Here is a 20899-nt window from a genome sequence, read left to right as displayed (position 1 = left end):
CATCCCCTTTACCTTTACTTTCCTCCTCAAATAAGCCTGTGACCAAAATCATCAGTACCCGGCAGCTGCCTGGTTCACAAACAACCGTGAATACAGTGTTCTACCTTTTCTTCTCCTGTTCCCAAATATCAGTGGCAAAAGGTAGTAGGGGAAGCACCCTGGCAGAGCTGCTAGGAGGACACTGTCAAATGTGCTCCTGCCAACCAAGAACTCGATTGGTATTCTTAACCAGGAAATGTCAAAGGGTAGCAAAACACAGAGTTTAAAACTGAACTGCTCATTGAAATTACTAAAAAATTCCCAAACTGTGAGTTGGGTTGCAAAGGGATCACCTCTATCCTAAGATAAGAGAGTCATGAGGCATTGTAACCCGTCACCTGAGTATTCCCCAATTAAGGGCCCAAGATCTGTAAGCAATTTTTTTCATTTATATATGCGTTTGTTGTTTTTACACTTCATACAGCTCTTGGGTTTATTACTTCAGTAAGACCTGTTCACTCATGTGTGCTGAGAATGCCTTAATGCTCTGTGAATCACAGATAACAGACTCTACACCTTATTTGGTGTAAAAGGTTGAGCAGAACATAAAAAAAAAGTTAGCAAGAAGCTGCCTTGTTGTACGTACATACATTTATCAGTTATTAGTCATTAGTCGAAACTGATAATGATGGGCAGTCAAGCATAGTGCTTCTCATCTTTGTTTCAATGATGATAAAGTGCTGCCTGCTGCCAAACAGTGCCTCAAAATGGAGATAGGTACTTAAACTTGCTTTAGATGAGCAACTGGGTGCATGCCAATTTTTTACATGAACAGTCATAAGCATGTTCCTGCACAGCAGGATGTGATCAAACTATTCAAAGCTGTAAAACCAGGTTTGCTTGCCAGTTATGTTATTGCTTCAAGATCAGCGTATTACAGACATTACTTCGCCAGCCATGAAACCACTGTTTTTCCTTAACAACAAATTCTACACCTTTAATATTTAAAACTCTGTATAGAACTGACTGTTCCCAACTAAAAAAACCCCCAACATTTACAGAATGAAAGTTAGGACTGAGAACATATCAAACACACGATCTCCTGAACTATAAGCCATCTCTTATTTAGCTTTAAGAAGTCACTTCCTTCAAGCTGTACCAATTAAAAGGTCCCCTTTCTTCTCTAAACCAGAGGAAAAGTAATTGTAATGACTGACTCAAGTCTACAGCTTCAGCTGCCAAACCTGTAATTGTATTAACATTCCTGTCCATAAGGTGTGATGTGGTTAATAGGTGGTTGCTAGTTTGAGACATTGCACTGTATTGCCTCCTGCTGGAAACCACTTCTTTAAAGTATTTTATGAAGATCACACAATGTGACTATGCCATATGTAATCTTTATTAAATGCCTGTCACTAATTGGATTACTCAAGCAAGAAAGATTTTTTGAGAAAGGCAGAACTGTAGTACAACCAACTAGACAAATAAGTTTTTTCCTTGAATGGGTTAAGACAAAACCAAACATTACAGACAAGAAACTGATGTTTAATTTCTCATGACAGTCAGCATCTTTCTCCATTTTCCTTTCAGAGGATCAGTCATAAAACAGACTCAAGCTCCCCAGTATAACACAATATCTGTTCACTAACAAACATATCTTAGCAAATACAACCAAACAGTTGAGTTTGTTTTTTTAAGGGGGTTGGTACAGGAGAATATGGATGTCAATGTTTAGCCACGCTTTAGTTGTTTGTTTTTTATTCACTTGAAAATACATACTAAAAGTAGTATCAAATATTTGAGTTTATACCATTTTATTTGTTTTCACACATACAAAAAGTAGTTTGCATATTTGCTCAGCAATCTAGTGAATGATCTAAGATTACATACAAATGCACAGCTCAATACAGTGACAGAAGTGCCTCTATCTGCTTCCTAGTAAGAAGTAACATTCATGTTTGAAATCTCAAAAAAATATGTAGAGGTTCTTGGGTGCTAGAGCTCAAAAAACCATTTTCATGACCTTTCCATGACATGGACAGTGTTCTTCATTTTTTGAAGAATAAAAAAATTCAAGTAAGTCCAGTAAAATTAAAGTAGAAGAACCACAACTAGCTAAGCATGGTGAAGTATGCTGCGATAGCAGTCCAGCTAAATGCAACTTAATAATATAACTACCAGAAAAAGTATTGCAAAACTGCATTTCAAAGACTAGTTGAAAGAAATCTGTATTTACTTGGTCATAGGACATGCACAGTTTATAGAATGTCCATTCTCTAGGAATGTAACCTATTCCTCACTTGAAATCAAAGCAATGTGTTCGAGCTGTGAAGGCTTTTGTGTTATTGTTTCTTACTGAGAAAAATCAGATATCCTACAAGTAAAACCCAAAAAGCTAGATATTGCTTATATTCACTGTGCTCAATTGTCAAATGCCAGGCTATTGTGAAGAAAACCATAAAGAAGGATAACAGCTGCAGCTTCATTAAACACAGTCAGTCCAAACCCTTATTATCATATAGGCAGTTCTCTGTCACATGGAACCGATTATGGTGGTCACTCAAATGACATTGGTGTCTCCAGCACTGCACAACAGCGTGCAGGAACAGAGCATCATGGTATTCACACAATGTGTCATGAAGCATTTAGCTTCCATTGCCCAGTGACCTCTGAACTTTAAAAATGCCTTTTCCAGAGGATAGCCACAGCATGCTAATGGTTTACTCTATTTCTGGTTTGTGTCGGCCTGTTCTCATCAATCCCCCCCTCATATTTGATGTTACCTCCACCAAAAAGGAAAAGATTTTAACTTGCAGATGTTATGAATGCCTAAGGCGACCTCAGATCTAACTTCCAATAATTTGCATTTCTTACGCTAAGCATATACATCCCCTGAATTATATCTAGTCCCTTTGTGGTCTAATGTAGGAATCCCTCTCCTATTGTTCTTGCTGTTAGCACTGTAATAACTACTGTTATTGCAATGTTAACAAAAGACTACTAATAATTCAAGTACGGTACAAATTCCCAAGGAATCATCAAGTGAGAAACGCAGGTTGAAATGGTAGCTTCAATTCTAAGGACCTATTTTCTAGATTCAAGAGTTACAGCTGTAAAAGCATCACATATGTGAAAACACAACACATGATCAATAGAGTTCTATTAATGATAATTAATTTAAAACAATGGTATTATAAATTGCAAATAGTATCACAGTAGTACAGCTTAATACCAAATATTTAAATTTTCCTTTGGTGGGGATTTATTGTTTTATTAATTTATTTTTTCAGCTACACTATCTACTTAATGTTACCTGTGCTTTTTGCTGACAGGCCTAAAGACTGCTTTGCTAGTTGTGCCACTTGAGCCATTACTATATAAAATAATTATCTTTATTAATTTCCAAGGTGATTACTTGGAAAAGACTACTCCTTAAACAGGCAGTTTAGAAATCAATTCAATTAAAATGTATACTAAAATGTCCTACAACGACATTCTTCTGCCATTCATAAAAGTTTTATGGTCCAAGTATGCCTGAAAGTCTACTTCAACAATGAAGCAAAAACTGACAAAACAAAAATAAAAACATCAAGAAATTCTTCTCTTTTGCTGAAAGCTTTTCTCTTTTAAGCTGCTCACTTTTCAAATGCCCTAGGCAAAGAAGAAAGAATATAAACTTTTAGCAGGACTGTTGGATGTTTCCCAGTAGCTATGCTGCTCATCATTATTATAAAAGCAAAAGAAAGTAGACTGAAAAAGTAAAGTTCCACCATTAACATCTTCCAACATTAAAATCCTTTGCCGTGCATACTGGATAGACACACAAAATACTTTAAGCACCAGGCAGATGGGGCTTTCAAGGTTAAAGAAGGAAAGAATGCAAAAACAACGATTGCAAAAAAGTTAAAATTACAGGTGGCGTAGAAGGGACTCTTTTACCAGGAGACTTCTCAATACAACATAAATTCAATCAACATTATCAATACCACTCAAGATCACAAACCTGACTTTAAATCTAACTGAAATTAGTTAGATGTGGGCTAACTTTGGTAGCTCACATTAAAAATCTAAATTTTCAATATTGGAAGAGTCAGATGAAATTTCTTGCCTGGGATGAATACATAAGGAGTTTCATCCAGTCTAAAATCTTGTGTTTTCCCAGGAGATATATCCCCTACTTGGACTGCTCCTCCCTACAGCCTGTTCCTATTGAGCTAAATCTAGGTTAAAATCCAGGAAAGAAAACTGGGGGAAAAAAAAAAATGAACAGAAAAACTCTTCCATGAGATGGGAAAAGCACGGAGACTCTCTTCACGTTGAAGAGAATTAAGACAATATTGTTCTGTGAAAATGGGAAATTGCAGGGAACGAGTAATCTGAGCAGAAAAAGGACCTCAGGTTCTTTCAAGTCATGTAGCAGAAGCATAAGACTCTCAGAGTCAAGAACCACATGCTGATTTTTACCTCCTGAATGTAAAGCAACAAAGGGAGGAATTGCTTGCAATGTCGCATGTGGTACCATTATCTTCCTTTAATGTATATTTCTGCCACTTATAACCCTTTACAAATCCCTTGAGTCCCCGTTAACTGTCATCCAATGCATTATACCAATACAGCATACTGCAAAACTAAGCCCTTAATAGCTTTTTAGATTGGTCAATACACTGAAAACTATTTTGCTTTAAAAAAGGAGACAGCTAGTGATCAGGCGCAAAAAAAAATACAAAAATAACTTTTCTCATGAAACACATTGATGCCATTTCAATGGGCACTACTACCATGAAGAAACAGTTGATCATTAATCAGCCATTTACTACAAGGGCTCTCTTTGAGATTTTCAACAGAGAAAAGTAAATTAAATAATTTTCTTCCCCAAAAGTAAAGCAAAAAAAGAAAAAAAAAAAAAGAAAGAAGTTTGGTATTGAGTGATATTGGTATTGACTTGTAGAGACTTACTTGAGACAAAGCAGCATCCCGTTGTTCTATTACTGCATTCATTTCCTCAGCTATTATTTTCTTTTTACGTTCTTTGGTCCTGTGTATTCGATTCAGAATTATAGCTCCGTTCTTCAGTATATCTATCCCTGTGTCTGCATTGTTTATTCTGTTCAGTAATTCCTGTAATGTCTACCAACAGCATTATATGTTAGTCAGACATGAAGTTTTAATATATTTTATTTAATATAGGGTTTTAATTAATAGGCACATGTGAATTGTAAATTGACTGAGTGAAGTTATTGAATTTTCATATTGCAGCAAAGATGTACATTATTAGTGTGTCAATTCTTCTTTTTCCCACATCTTAGTTCTTGAAACCCACTCAATTGAACTTAAGCCTCTAAGATATAAGACTGACATCAAGAAATCTCCTCAGAGAATGGCTTACCATGTCATTTTCTTCAGGGTTAATATTTTCTAGCCTAGAAAAAAGGGACACAGAAAGCCTGATCAGTAGCATTTCCTTAGTGCAGCAAAATGAGTTCGCTTTTTAAATCTTTAGAACCTCAAGTAATTTCATTCTACTAGTCTTTAGAGTCAACCATGACACTGAACATATTAAAGTGCCACCTGCTCGACTCCATCTTTCAATAATGCTCCATATCTTCAGCACTGACTTCAGACTGTTAAGTTATTAATGTTTACTGCTATATATGACTACAAGGATCAATTGTTCATATGTGCTTAGATGAAGAAAGTTCCCCAGCGATAGAAATGACTGATGCTCTTATTTTATTTATTTCTAGGCTTACAACTTTTACCTGACGTTGTATTTTTGTTGTTTTTACTGCACCCCAAATGAAACAGGACAGGACTTTTGTGGAGATTTTTTTTTTTCATTTTAAAGTAATTATTTTTCCACCTCTCTCTTCCCAAATGAGGAAAAAAGCGTAGCTGAAGTTTCCTTAAAAATATTTTGATTTTATATCTTGCATGAAATAGCAAGCTAAGCCAATTGTCTGCAAGGCCCTTATTTAATTCTGGAACAACCGCCCCTGCACTTTCCTCCCTTTCTATTTCAACAGAACATATATTGACCTGTCAAATACAAATACAAAGATGATACGAGGAATTTAGTCATACAGCATTGAACACTGGCCGTGCAAAAGCAGTGAGTGATAGCACAAAAATCTAATAAATGGGATAGCATGCATTTTATTTTACCTAAGGTTACTTATATGGACAGCATATTATTTAAAACACTTATGTGTATTTTAAAACGGAAGAGACCTCTTTTCTGGAAAAAGAAGCATATTAAAGTTACCTTACCACTCCATTGCTACTTACTTAATGGTGACTTAATGGTGACTAAAAGTAGGTGTGTCACTAGCACATGATATTTTAAAAGACAGATATTGTACCATTAAACGTCTACTAAACAGCAACACACACTTTTTCAACAGTGCTGTGACAGGTGCTGCTCTGAAGCCAAGATTTTAGCTAGCAAACATCATAAAGCACTTGACAGCACACTAGTACCTTTTACATTAAAGCATTAGTTTTACCAGATAACAGTACATAAGGCATAGTAAATCAACCAGTACAGAAATTAATTCTTTAAATAAAAAAGAAATAATTCAGAATGTAGTACCAGTGCACAACAGCTGCTATATTTATATGGAATTCACAAGCAGTAATTACTCCAACGTATACAGTCAGCACCAGAACTAAACAAAACAAAGTAAAAGCTAACCTTTGCTGGGTTTGACTTGTATTCATAAAGTAACACAAATCATAAAATAACAAATATAAGTCCAAATTCTCAGAACTGGCTCCTTGACTTGGCTCCTTGTAGAGTTTCTGCTTTAGGTTTTACATTGCTCTAAGTGCCACTTCATGTGGGACTTAAAAATGGATCTCCAGCTAGTTTGTATTCACAATGAAAGGAACAGTATTTGTCAAAGTAAATTGGCAGGACTGACCTGGCTTCTCCAGAGGACTTCCACCCTGCTAAAAGTGTGGGTCAACAAAATCACCCAGCCGACCAACAAGCTGGGTAAGCAAGACACCTTAGGGAGAAATGGAGGTGGGAAAAAGAACAGGAACTTCTACCGTAAGTGTAGCCCTTCAGCATACTACTGCCACAAGGGATCTGCCTGTAGGTGTACATACACCTCCTTCGGTGACAGTATTTTTTAAAAAGCAGCATCCAGCCCTGCTGCCTCTCCCTGTGCTGTGCACAGGCAATAAGTGACCCTTAGATCTCTCAAGATTTTAAACAGCAGTAACATTCTGCTAACGTAACACCTAGGGCCAACAGGACTGAAAGAATTTTGGTTGCTACAGTTAAATAAAGACAACAGAATTGCTCCAGCTGCTAATTTAAAGAAAGCATTAAAGCATTTGATAAAGGTTGGCAGGCTGTTCAATGTTGCCCTCTTGTAAAGATCTCTTATTGGAATAAGTCCAAAGCAGATGGAAGGAGTGACCTGTGCTCTAAAACTTGATGAGTGTGGCACAAGTAGCCAATGTTCTTTAAAAAAACCCAAACCTCTATGTGCTCCATGTCTGAAACAGAGAACTTGACCTTTTGAACAACTAGCATCAGGAAGAAAATGTTAAGGGTGGTAGTTGGAAAAGTTCTAAGATTCCAGAAGAAACTCCAAAATTAAATAAAACAAACCAAGTCCCTCATGGCTCATCCCATCATCTCTGCTCCTTCCAAAGTATTAGCGGAGTGGTGAGGTGAACTCCAAAAAAATTTCCATTCAGCCACAGTAATACACTACTTAGAATAAAGAGGCTGAGAAAAGTAATTTCCTCATGGGATTGACTCTGCTTCTGAGAATGCAGCACCTCAATTTGACTCTTCTCAGTCACAGTCCTGGCTTGCTCCTCCCATTGCAAAATGCCAGACATCCAGGCAGATATAGCAATGTGTGTCTTGTCACCTCAGCTGAGATGTTACCACAGTTAGTAAAGATGCCCAATGTTCTGAAAAGCCTGAGTGCTGGAGCCAGGCTGGTGTTCCAGCAGGAATCTTGGCTCCACTCAACCATTTCTTCTTTGCCAGGTGTACGCCTGCATGAATAAGCATCCTATAAGCTTAGAATAAGTGGCCCAGAAGAAAAGCAGCTGAGCCTGATGGAGGCAATCCTGCCTTCTTGGTTCTGTAATGCCCAAAGATTTCAAAAACAGCACAGAACTTTCTTCAAAAAAAAGAACACAAAACCCCCCAAACCAATAATCACAACAGGAAATATTTCCCTGTACCATACCATTGCTCTTTTTGGATGAAATATCACATTATCTAGAAGGTGCTGTCACACAGAGGACTGATATGGGTCAGGGAAGAGCTGTGGTCAGCTTGACCTTGGTCAGGTTGCACAAATGGATGCAGTCATTGTGGCTGAGATAATACTGAATATAAATTGGTGGAATGGAGCAAAACGTCTTTGAAGTTTCTTACATTGATACGGCTTAAGTACGGCTTAAGACATTCCTATCAAACTTGCAGTTTAGCTGAATGAGTAGCAAGGTAAGGAAAGAGGCATATATTAAGACATCTGATGCAGTGAACATGATGATTACTTGAACATAAAGAATGAGTTTTCCTCCCTTTCAGGGGATTACATATGGCAATTAATGCCCAGTAATTCATTACCATTAAGTACTTGCTGCATGGATGATTAACAAACTTCAACAAACTTTACAGTGAGAACAAATGAAGCTTTTGGGCTCTCTGCCTTTGTGGCTTTTGTCAATTAGGATTTTTCTTCTACTGCTCTGATGACTGCCACTAAAACTATCAATGAAAACAAAAGCATGTAACATTTTTCAGAACCCTTCAGCAACATCTTTGTGCCCTATGGGAGGCACAAGCCTGCTTGGGATCCGCCTAAGGATTTTGTTCATGTCCAGGATGCCCTCAGTGACAGGTCACACAGCACCCAGGACATGAAAGACTTGGGTATGACTCTTCCCAATGAGCCGCCATTGCCACAGTCAGTCTCTGTAATGCAGAATGGGAGACCCTGGAAAATACTGGAACTATGATCTCACAGTACACATGCAGCTTGGCAAGGACAATTCTTTTGAATTAAATTGGTTTTGTCCCCAGTTTTGTGTCCTGGTGTTGGCTGTCATAACAGCAAATATCACATGGAAACCTGACCTGCACCCTTGCAGAATATACAGGTAGAGATACTAGCTACAGACCATGGCTCACTGGTTTAGGCAAAGAGGAATGCGTATCAGGTATTGAACCAACAGTGGCGTTAGCCCATCGCAATTTTTACCTGTGTTGGGTTGGTGTTCTCCACAGGGAAATCTCCTATGCCAATTCTGAGACTGTGAATGGCATCAGGGTATCAGGCCTCTCTATAAAGTATCAGAAAGAGCACCCAAGTGGATGACAGCAACAACAATTGCTATTCTCTAAATGATAGCAATAAGGTATAATAGCTCGGCTCCAAGCTATCAGCCAGGGAGTTACTGACTCTCTCCTTGGAGCACGTACCTTTTTTGTCATTACCAGCGTATCCAGCACCTTCTGCAATGACATTCTTTTGGAGAAGGTAGTATGCATGTTCTCTAAGAAATGGAGTTTCTTCTCTTTTCTCATCCTGCTTAGAACTGAGTTGGTCTTCACGTACATGGGTGAAGCAGACAGAAGGGGTTGAAGGGAAAACAAGTGATTGTGTTCTGAGGGGTTCATGTGTGTCAAGACCTGCCATGTGTATATCTATGGATTCCACTGCAGAAAAAGCAGCAATATGCCTCTCACACACTTAATAACCTGTGATTTCTTCCAGAAACCCAGAAGTCACTGACTAGGTCTGTCGACCAGAATAACTAATTTGCTGCAGGACTTGAGACCTTTAACCCCAAAGATCTTGAGTTTGTTCTAACAGTGTATACACAGTTTCATTTGATGTTTGGGGCCATACAAAACTTTCTTGCTTTCTTTACTCTTGGAACATACAAAATTAGAAGAGTGACAGAAGAAATTGGAAAGACTGGAGTAAGGCTCACAGTTATGATGCCTCTTACAGGAATTTAAAGCACATTTGTAATTTCCTCAGAGATTGCTGCTCAAAGCAAGATTTCAGATGCACATACACCTATAATGGGCTCTGTAGAGACATTTACTCTAACAAACTGTGCATTAATTCTTGTGGGAATGGAATCTCCTAATCTTGCGGTTGAGTCATACTTACAGGCTGTGACAAACTCTAGCAACTTGTAAATTCCACAGAGTAATGGTGCACAAACTATGTGCAGACTATTGAAATTTATTTAGATAACATTCTCTGGCCTTACCTACAAAAATACCCAAAAGAAGACGACTGGTTTTCTGCCATAAAGAGGAAAGAGTGTTCTTAGTAGAATCAATTATTTAAAACATAATTGCCTGCCATTTAGTTAACTAACAACTGCACCTATTCAGTCTCCTACCCTGAAAAACTTCTCTGTTTGCTTTGTATTTCTCTTGGCAGAAAAATAGGAGAAATTTCTCAGCCACTCTAGACTTTGGGGGATGACCCTTTGGGGGACTACCATAGACAGTAACCAAGATGATCACAACTCAGATGGAGAAGCATTACATGGAGAGGCAAATTGTAGCTTCAAAGCTGCCTATATCCCGAAGTGAGAAAAGAAACTGTTCTTCCTCTCCTGACTTAACAGTTTTGTTTAACATGAGATTGCCTATTTCTGTTGTGTTAACATGGCATACACAAAACTCTACAAAGTATTAATTACACCCTTATTGCCTTACAAACTGCTCCTACGCTACAGATAAGAAAAAAACCATATATTTTTACTACGTCACCCACACCTTTAGTAGAAATTTTGCTGAAGGAAATGTCTAGTGGGCTTAAAGGCTTGATTGATTTCCTATACATTGCAACTTCTAACTGACATTCTGGTACTCCTTGTCAAAAGATCCTTATAAAATGTCACATTCATCTTATTTATCCCTGAATAAATCAATACCAAAGCTTTTGATTATATTTTTAATTTTTGTGATCCAAATTATTCACCTTGCTCTCAATCTCCAGAGAAAAATATGGTCTTATAGGATGGCTAACAAATTCACCAATAGCACAGTAAGACTAGTACTAGCCTGGTATTTCATCATAGAGAAGTTTGTGCTCAGTTTTCCTATATAACCACTGTTGAGCAGTTTATGACAGTCACAGACTGACACAACAACCTTTTTGTAAAGGGCAAGAAATATATACTTACTCTTTGAGAGACTCTTCTAAACGCTGGACTCGTAGAAATGCTTCATCTCTCTCTTCATTGGCTAACCTAAGCCTTGCCATGACGGCCTCATCACGTTCCCGTTGAGCAGAATAAACTTCTTCCACCAGAGCTGCAAAAGTAACCAGTGTGTTTAACAAACAAGTTTGACAGGGAAGGACACTATTAGATGCACTTACATGGGCCTTTGCCAGCATCTCCTAAAATCCACATTTCTCCACTGACCTCAGATTACTCTGGATAAGGTCTATATTACTCTTCAGACACAACACTAAATTGCTGTTGATTGCTAAAATGAATACCTTAAGGAATGAAATAAAGCTGTGTGTTTTTGAATTCACCTCTGTATAATCAAACAGGGCAAGGAAGTGATTTGCTTTGCATTCTGAATAATTGCTTAATGGAAAAGTAATTCTTAAAGCTCAGAATCATATAAGACACTATTAGGTTTCTTCTAGGACACAGAGTTAAAAGTAATGATCCATTAAAACTTCTTCTACCACCACACTGCTTCCTATCAGGGTGGCACACTGATATTAAATATTAAAAATTCTAATATTTTCATAGTCTGTCTCTGGTATCACAAGAATGGCACAGCTGGCATCTCTCCTTCTCTGCCAAGCCTTTACTTTATTGTGTAATATACTGTTATATTATCTGTTACGGCATACATGGACCTTGGAGCATTAGGTGCCAATAAACTAAGATTTACTGTCTATCCTTGGGAGCAAACTAACACCTTCAAGTCATTCCTCATCCCGAGCTTACATTTTCTTCCTGCCTCTCCCCTGTCAATATGCCTAACACCATCTCTGGCACACCGCCAGAATCCTTACCTCGACCCTGCCTCCACTAAAATCTTTATTCATACTTTCATCATTTCCCTCTGCAATACTGCAAATCTCTCCTCACAGTCATTATAAAACCCTGCAGTCGAAATGTCTAGGGACTTTCAGGATGCCATAGTAAGACCACTGTCACCCCAAGACAGAGGACTATATCCTCTGATTGTCACAGGCATCTCCAAAAAACTCAACTAAGGTCTGTAGGTTCCAGAATTCTCCCTGCTCCCCTTCTAGGCTTCCAAGCTGGTGTTTAGCCACAGTCTCCTAACACCATACTGCAGTCTCTTTCAAATTTTGGCAATTTTTTTCTCAAGAACCTTCTGTACTAAGCCATTGCTGCTGGGCTTCCTTTACCCCCTTCAGAACTCTGCTCCTCTCTGAACCACTGCTCAAGTCATTAAGTTAAGATCTCAAAGAAAGGCTTCCTCTTCACTTTAAACTAGAGCTTTTATCCCCTCCATTCTTGCCTCAATTGACATCAACTTTGCTGCCTTTATAGGTTAGTTTACTCTTACTTCACTTTTGTACATTACTGTACAAAAACTTTACAGTGCGATATAACATAAAACACTTCATGGTTCTTCACAGAATGGAACAATAGGAACATAGTAGTACATTTTGGTAGCAGCTACATCACTGGAACAAAATACACATTATCAGTACTGAAAAAAAAACCCAAACACCCCAACCAACTGAAATACAAAAAGTGGTAAGTTTCAGTTCAGTTCACAAGCAGCTCAGATAACCAGGTATGTAAGATGAGTGAGAAGATGAACAGAAAAAAAATGCAGAGAGATGAATTAGGAAGATGTTCAAGGTAGGAAAGCAATCCTCTTGTCCTCAAGCTGGGGAGAAGAGCATTACTGAGGAGTAAGGAAGCATTTTTTGCAGGTCTAGCAAAAGGTTGCACAATAAGAGCAGACTGGACAAAAGAAGACAGGGAAAGTCTAAATGTCAATTCTGGGAGTGCAGTCCCTCCTCTCACAAAGATCTGCAGAGGAGCTGCAAGTCTAGTCATCAGGCCAGAGATGTAACAAGTTGCACCCCAACAAAAAAAAAAAAGAAAAAGAAGAAATAATTCAGCATCAGAAGCACAAATCTTGAAATGTACAGAAAATTTAACAAACACTGATTTAATTCTCTTCTATTTGAATATTTACTTGTTCCACAAGAATAGTGTCTTTTTTCTTGAAAATCTATTTGCCCTGTTTGCAACAAGAAAGCTTTGCTTGATGTGGAATGGAAAAACTAAGGCATGAGTAAAGCAGCTGCAAAACTGCATGCACACAGATTGGTAGTCAGGAATAAGTCTGCAGCACTTGCGAAGGATGAGTCCAATATCTGCAAAGGTAGGTGGCTCAGCAAGAACAAGAACAAATTGTATGGGGTGGGCTGTACATTTCAGCTCAGCAGACTTCCACTTAGGTTGCTGAGATCTGTGATGGCAGGGAAACTAGTTCCTCAGCATTGACTGTCTGGATAAACCGCCATATGACTTCTACGTCCTGGTTGGATACGGAATACACAAGTAGCTTAATTATGTATGGTAATTATTACCTATCTGTACCTTAATATATTTGTTTACTATAGTTTTTCCAGTAAATTATGTCAGCTTATCTAGCATCATGCCAGAGACACTGCACAGAGAGCCCTTTCCATAAACTGCAAGTGGAAACATTATGCAATTTTCACAATAAAAACAATTACTGGAATGAATAGAAAGCTGCCTAAAATAACTGAAGATTTGGCAGTTATTACTGTTCTGGGGTTAATGAGTTTCCAGATTAGTTAACTTTGAGTGCATCCCTTCCTTCTGTCAGACCCTGTAACATCCCCACCTCAGCACAGAAAACCACTATTTGCTGACTGCTACAATGGATCTTGAGCATACAACTACACTTAGAGGGATTGTGTTTTGGTATATCTAATTCCCTCTCTGAGGAACTATAACAAGTGGTAATAATGACTATACAGGCTTTTTTAAACCAGATTATTGCTTATTTGCCCTTAAACCAAAGTAATATATATAAAACAGTATGAAAACATTCAGAAAAAGAGATTTTTTTAAGTTACTCAAACATCCTGCTTATCTCAAATCTTACCATCCCTGATAGCAGCCCAGAGGCTAATTGCCTTGAACAGTGAACCCTTCCCCCACCCAAAGGTCCATTACAAAATACTGTCTTTTAACTATTGGCTATGGAAAAATGACTTAAATTGAGCAACTCTTTCTTGTTATTTTCTTATCCTTCCACTAAACTAAGGCATTGGAGTAAATATCCCAATGACCAGATCCACCAACTACATTAAAAAAAAATTACAGTAGTTCCATATCAATTACAAGTATTTGGCTTTTCCTTCTATTTCTTAACACTAATATTGCAAGTTAATTTCTTCATATTAAAACAGATTACGGAGAGTGTAGAAAATCATGTAAGATGCCTGCATGGTAATCTAAGTTTAAAAAAAGAAAAAAATTTAAAAAAAAGATACTTAGCTACATGGCATTTCAATACCATGTAGCAATACTGACACTGACCACAAGAAATTACTAATTAAAAAAATACTTAAAGTTCTCATCTAACGCATTTTAATGGTCTACAGAAGGCTAGCTCACCCGATTCCTTTACTAGCCAAAGCTTCTGCTGAATTTAGGTTAGACATTTCTGTTATCCAATGCCTATACATTTCCGACCCTATTTAATATTTTACGAATTCCTTTTTTAATACTATATGGAATATTGTAACAGTTACACAATTGCAGGTAGTCCGAAGTATGATGTTGTTAACAATAATGTTCACCATTCAGATTGAGCTATGGATGAGTCACAAGTGAAAGGTCAGGAACATAAGGATCGCACGATTCTTCAAATAAGCCCCTGAAATACATAAACCTTTGGGTTGCAATGCAGCAGCAAACCAAAACATTTTGTGTCATATTTAGTAAAGTATGTGAAGTATAAGCTGTCCAATGAAAAGTCTATGAGAGAGAGTGACATAAAAATCCTCCATATTAAAAAGAGTAAAGAATATCCAGATTATCATCCCTATGCTTCTAAAAATGCCAGGCGAAAATTAATTGAGAGTAACAAGTCAGGCTCCTAAGTCCTATTCAAGATATGGCATATCCAGCAAAATACTAGCCCCACACTGGCACACTGACTTGATGCCTGATCCAATAAAAAAAGTGATCCAGCTACTTAGTCACCAACTGCTCTGGTCGACACCACGAGATTTTTCTTGGAGACCTTCCAATGGCGCACCAACCAACCCTATCCTGTTTATCTTGAGGCCTGACCAACAAGAAACACTAATTCTTATACAACTCATGTTTCAAGCAAGAAAATGACACACAAAAATGAAGTATGAATAGTCAAGTATTAAGCTAAAATGAATTGTATAATTTACTGATTCATATACATATAATGCCATTCAAGAGTTAAAATATTTAAATCCCACAGTGCTAAATTAAGAAAAAAGGATTATTTTCCAATGTTTGCAAACATTGTAATATATATAAATATGACATTACTATTTAGTTGCATAAACTGTATTTGCTTTGGAATAATTTAATAACGTCTTTCTCCTTGTAACTAAAACCCCTGCATACTCTAAAAGAGCTCTTTATTTTAAAAGAATCATTATGCTAAACTCATCAATTCTAAAACATTTTTAGTTTTTAGTAAAGAAAACAATTGTAAACAGAGAGCTTTTGTAAGGTAGATAGCTATTACAAAGTTCACTTAGAAAATCAATATAGCATTTTAGCTGGAATTTGCTCATTAAACACCCACAGCTCTAATGCAAATTATGATGGAATGAATAAAGCAAATACATATGCTTCTTTCTTTTTATTAAATGTAAAATCTACTGTTAATTGCATCTGGTATGTCATATAAACTTTTCTCCTTAACTATTAAATGGAAGCTTTTACAAAAGTCATTAGAGATTCTCTTTCTTTGACTTGTATAAATTTCAATATTTGTTCAGTAAAGGTTCACAGCAGTTAAATTACATTAACAAATATTATTAGCTACTATGTAAGCCAACTAAGTAAAATACTTATATTGCAGGTAAAACAAATCAATGGGTGTTTACAATAATATTTGGATATGTCCATTTTTAAACAAGCTTATCAAATATCATGTAATTCTTAGTCAAATGAGAGAGACTCAAAGTAGATTTTTTCTTCCCAAATACTCAAATTTGTTTAGTAAGCTAATTGTTTTCTAATATGGGCAAAAGTAAATATGAAGAAGATGAACCATACCGAGTATGAGTTTACTGAGTCAAAGCAGTGTACATATTTTCTTAGTTGAACCTGATTCTTTTGGCAAACCTATCTTGTACACTTTTTAAACTACCTTTAAAATACAGCAGTGGTGAGAAGGTGTGTTGGAATTCTTTCTAGTTTAAACAGTGGTTCATGATTTTCCAAACAAGAGAACTTTGGGGGAAGGGAGGGAAGCATGGTTCTCAGGAAAAAAGTCTGTTTGCTGATTTCCTAGAGGTCATCTGTGTAAATAGAAAAAATGAATAGGAGAGGCAAGAAAGAAGAAATTGTTAGGACTTAAAAGCATCTATGGCAGCAGAAATCACTTCACGTTCCTCGTTAAAAAATGTAAAATCCAGAGTGCAGGCCAGACCTTATAAGAAAAAGATTACCCGCACCGCTATCTCAGAAGATACAGTAAATATCATAACACTAAAACAATTGGCTTTCAAGATAAGTCAGTTTTACAGAAATAACAACAATATTTTGGACTTTGCAAGGTGTTTGACATTAACAGATGTGATGAAATACTGCTTTTGGCTTTGGACTATGTGAAAAAAAAGTGATCCAAGAAATAGTACAACTAAAATTTTGCTAATTGTTTCTGTAACAAGCACTATTTATAGTGATCAGTTATTTCCAAGAACAAGAAATGGTGAGAAAGTTTTTCTGCTAATTACAATGTATTGTTGCAGAAGGTCAGGGTTTTGCAGTTTAAGACTTAGTACTCAAGATCAGTGGTTGCTGAACTATAAGTGACTTGGGATCTTCTTTGGCATTGATTCTGGTACATTCAAATTAATTTTACTAGTTACTCGCACAATTACAGCAACAAGAAATACGAATGAGATGAAATGTTTTTAAAACAAGGCTCTGAGCATCTTAAATATTCAAGAATTGACTGAAATAATAATAATTAATGACTCAAAAATTTTTTGATGCATGATTTGACTTCTGTTTCATACAGGTATACAGCTCTAACATCGGAGTGAATGTTGAACTCATGAGAAAAATGAAGCAAAGAATATTTTCGGTTTTCTGCCTTTTGAACATGTATATTATTCTGAAGGAAAAACAGAAACATGAAAGAACTTGCCTGGCCAGGTCATACTTAGAATTCAAGATTCCTGTAATGAGCTTCTTGTTTATCCTGCTCAGTTGTTTCCATGAAAAAAATGTCAGCTGAAATTTATCCTACAGAGGGGTTTAACTGAAGCTTTTTAGGGATTTTTGTTGTGTTTTCACGTTGGATTTCTGAGTAGCAGCTACAGGAATGTGAGGAATTAAAGCAGCATACTGGAAAAAGAATCACAGAATCACAGAATCATATAGGTTGGAAAAGACCTTTAAGATCATCGAGTCCAACCGTAAAAGAGGTGCAATGACTACCTGCCTTTTTATTTTCATCAGTCCTCCCATTCTTGTCCACCATTGCTGGGTCTCTGCCTGTCTAATCGCAGGAGGACTTGGAAACTACCCTTGCCATTTCCAGATGGGCCACTATTATTAAATTTTATTTAACCATATAGATATATGTTCTTGTTCTCCTTACAGAATACAAACATATTTGTTATCCAGTCATTTTAAAAATCAAAATCCTCTGAGACTTCTTTCTACTACATTTAATGACTGTGCTCACAATTCTTAAATAAGAAGTCAATCTTATCATACCCAAATAAACAAAAAACAGATTTACTGCATTGCTATGAAAGCCTTTAAAATGTGTCATTAATTGGTCTCTGTACATACATGTTACAAAATGCAGATAATCCCTAGAAATGTTCAAAGCCTAAGGCCCTTACACAGTTCTCATTCAGGTTAATGGCAAACTACCATGAGCTCCAGGGCTGACTGTCGACTTAAAAATAGTGCTGAAAGGTTCTATTACGAAACAGACAACTTAAGTTCCTAGCTCTTTTTTTGAAAGCTACCATTCATTTACTTTCAGTTATGACCTATAACTGAAAAATAAAAGAAAAATAGTGATAAGAAGATCATAGGAAAGCTACTTTTTTTCACTGCTTTTCACTGGTCTATACCAGGAATTATAGACTACAAGTCATTTACACCTAAATGTGACTTTATAGATAAAGCAATCTGAACAAACACTGATAGAACACAGTGACTTCTTTATTGCTTTGTGTTTGTTGTATGTATTTAGTGCATAGCATTCATCTGCTCCTACATTTCCAATGCTATAAACAGAGTGTTCTTAATAAAAGGCTAAAGTTGCTTAGTGGCAGCTCTGCATAGGGTTTTCTTTGTGTACTCAGATCCCAATTCAATTAAAAAAAAAATAAAGTGGGAAAGAATAGGAGAGAGTATTATACACAGACCCCAAGGCAGTTCTTGTAAAAGCCAATCCCTGTACAATACTTAAGCCTCTGCTTCTAATACACTAAACACAGCTGACTTCAAAATTCAAACCATAACGCTGTTAAACTTTTTTTCAGTGAATAATTGCTGATGCCTCAATATACTTTAGGGGGAAAAATATAAATGTTGCATTACAGTTTGCAAGTTATAATTTGACAGGTTAAAGAAAAGTTTTTGTAATATCCCAAGAAGTAGATTATTTGCAGACCTTTTTACTCCTGCATAAAACCCAATTCTTTATGTTTATCTAGCACCGTAGTAAGGAAGAGAGAAGGGCCAGACTAATCATAAAAATATACAGACGATACTGGCTTGCTTTTTACATACAAGCTCCACCCATAAATAGCTTAGTAATTTACATTTTAACCTACTCGAGCTCATCGTATATTGTACTTCAAAGAGCTGCATGCAACTTTTTGACAATCAACAATTTTTACAATCTGAAGGCAAAATTACATTGTTTCAAATTAAGCTGTTAAAAATTAAGCCAAGATGTTCTCAGTCACAACACCCCCACCTTGGGGTTTTTTTCTGTCCTTTAGATGGATTGTCTACCTTCCCATACAGAGGATTGAAATCCTACAGCTATTTTCAAAATTCTGTTATTTACAAGGAAATATTTTGAAAAAATATTCAGGAAATAGTTTTGCATAATGAAGCATTAATAGGACAAACCCCCTAAGAACTATATAGCCTATATATACAAATGAATTATGCACAGAAAACTGAGTTAGGGAAGTATATGCATTACCTACTTAAACTGTAAAATATCATTCATATTTAGGTTTATAAACACAAGGGTTGGGAACTATTGAGTTCTTTTGGCTAAAGCCCAATATTGGCCTTATTTCAGTTTAATTGGAAGAGGATCTTGAATTCATCTTCTCCATGAGATATCAGGAACCTGGATTTCTGTTTGTACCAAAGGTTAATAAGAAATGTGTCTGCAAAAGTCAAACAGCATTAAATACCAAAACCTGATTATTATTCTGCAGGAGTTGTTCTGTCATTCATAATCTCTCCATGCTCCAACCTTCCACAGCTAATCTTTAATGGATGACATGCAAGAAAGAAAAATAACATCTAAAAAGGGACTCTAAAGTGAGCTTTGAAGAAATGGAAAATACTTTTCTTCTGTGCTGGAAGTTATTGCCACCCAAAGTTTATTACTGGCAAGATTACTTATTTCCTCTTACTTTATGGGATATTAAATCAAAGTAACTCTAAGCTAATAGCCACTTGGATATTTGTTTTCACTTTTGCTATTAAAACTATTGCATGTGCATTCAGTAATAATTTTTCTAGTTAATTTAGGAAACTTCAAAAAATGTTCATGAACATTTCCATACCATATTCAAAAATTCCAAAATACCACAAATGTCATTTCTCAACATTTTTGTAAAAACAGACCTGAAAAAATGGACTTCATTGTAGGTATACTGCCGTAGCGTCCAAGAGACTGAAAGCTGTATAACATAACATACACAATAGTATTAGAAGTACTGCTTTCCCCTTTTTTCACACTATATTTCCTATCATTACCCTGGTCTTTCAGAGAGCATCTGTAGAATGCCAATACAGTTTTCAGGCATTAAAGGTGCTATGCAACACCTAACAGACCTAGCAGGACTGGACTCAATCAGTTGACTCTGATTTTAAAAAGTATTAAATTTTGGTAACGTTACTATTAGATATTGGCACACCCCCCGAATAGCCCTTGCTACAGAAAGATTTAACAAAAAATATTTTTTATTACATTTCCCTTCAGAATTATTCTTAGTCCCAATATATAGCACTGCGATGGCAACAAAAATATTCCAAGAGCCGAGGCTCTGATGCCAACTACAGTATATCTTGTTGCAGTAATGGTGGGCGTTACCGTGAGAAGACCAGGGCTTTGGTATTTTTTCCAGTTTAGAGAGGTTACCACTATGCTCTACAATTCTCACTTACACCCAACCAGCTCTTTCCTCTAAAAGTTCCTATATACCCCCTGTATAATTCTTCTGTTAGGCAAAAATGAAGTCACTTATGTCCATCCAAAGTGAGATCTGTTCTCTCTGCTAGTTCTTTTGAAGACTTACTCCTTTGCAACACCTCCATCCTTATCTTCCAGTCTGTCATCAAAAGATGTGAGCTCCTTCTCCCTTTCCCCTCCTAAAGAGTGCACCCATTCCCTTTTCTGTTCAACATCTGAAAGTTCTGCAGTCCCACATTTCAA

At 36.7% G+C, this 20899-nt stretch overlaps 1 protein-coding gene across 13 annotated transcripts in view; it reads right to left on the bottom strand.

The window, feature by feature from the left end:
- The window catches only part of MIPOL1 (mirror-image polydactyly 1), a 195846-nt gene that overhangs the window by 114447 nt on the left and 60500 nt on the right, over nucleotides 1-20899 (bottom strand). For all 13 annotated transcript variants that reach the window (XM_075503173.1, XM_075503170.1, XM_075503168.1 and 10 more), the window contains 3 exons: nucleotides 11167-11296; nucleotides 5366-5399; nucleotides 4936-5106 (listed from right to left, as the gene is read on the bottom strand). In XM_075503173.1, the coding sequence (XP_075359288.1) occupies nucleotides 4936-5106; nucleotides 5366-5399; nucleotides 11167-11296 (335 nt within the window). The remainder of the gene's footprint in view (nucleotides 1-4935; nucleotides 5107-5365; nucleotides 5400-11166; nucleotides 11297-20899) is intronic.

The sequence above is a fragment of the Mycteria americana genome, chromosome 5 (assembly GCF_035582795.1).
Source record: "Mycteria americana isolate JAX WOST 10 ecotype Jacksonville Zoo and Gardens chromosome 5, USCA_MyAme_1.0, whole genome shotgun sequence".
Taxonomy (NCBI): Eukaryota; Metazoa; Chordata; class Aves; order Ciconiiformes; family Ciconiidae; genus Mycteria; species Mycteria americana.
This window is presented reverse-complemented; position numbering and strand designations above follow the sequence as displayed.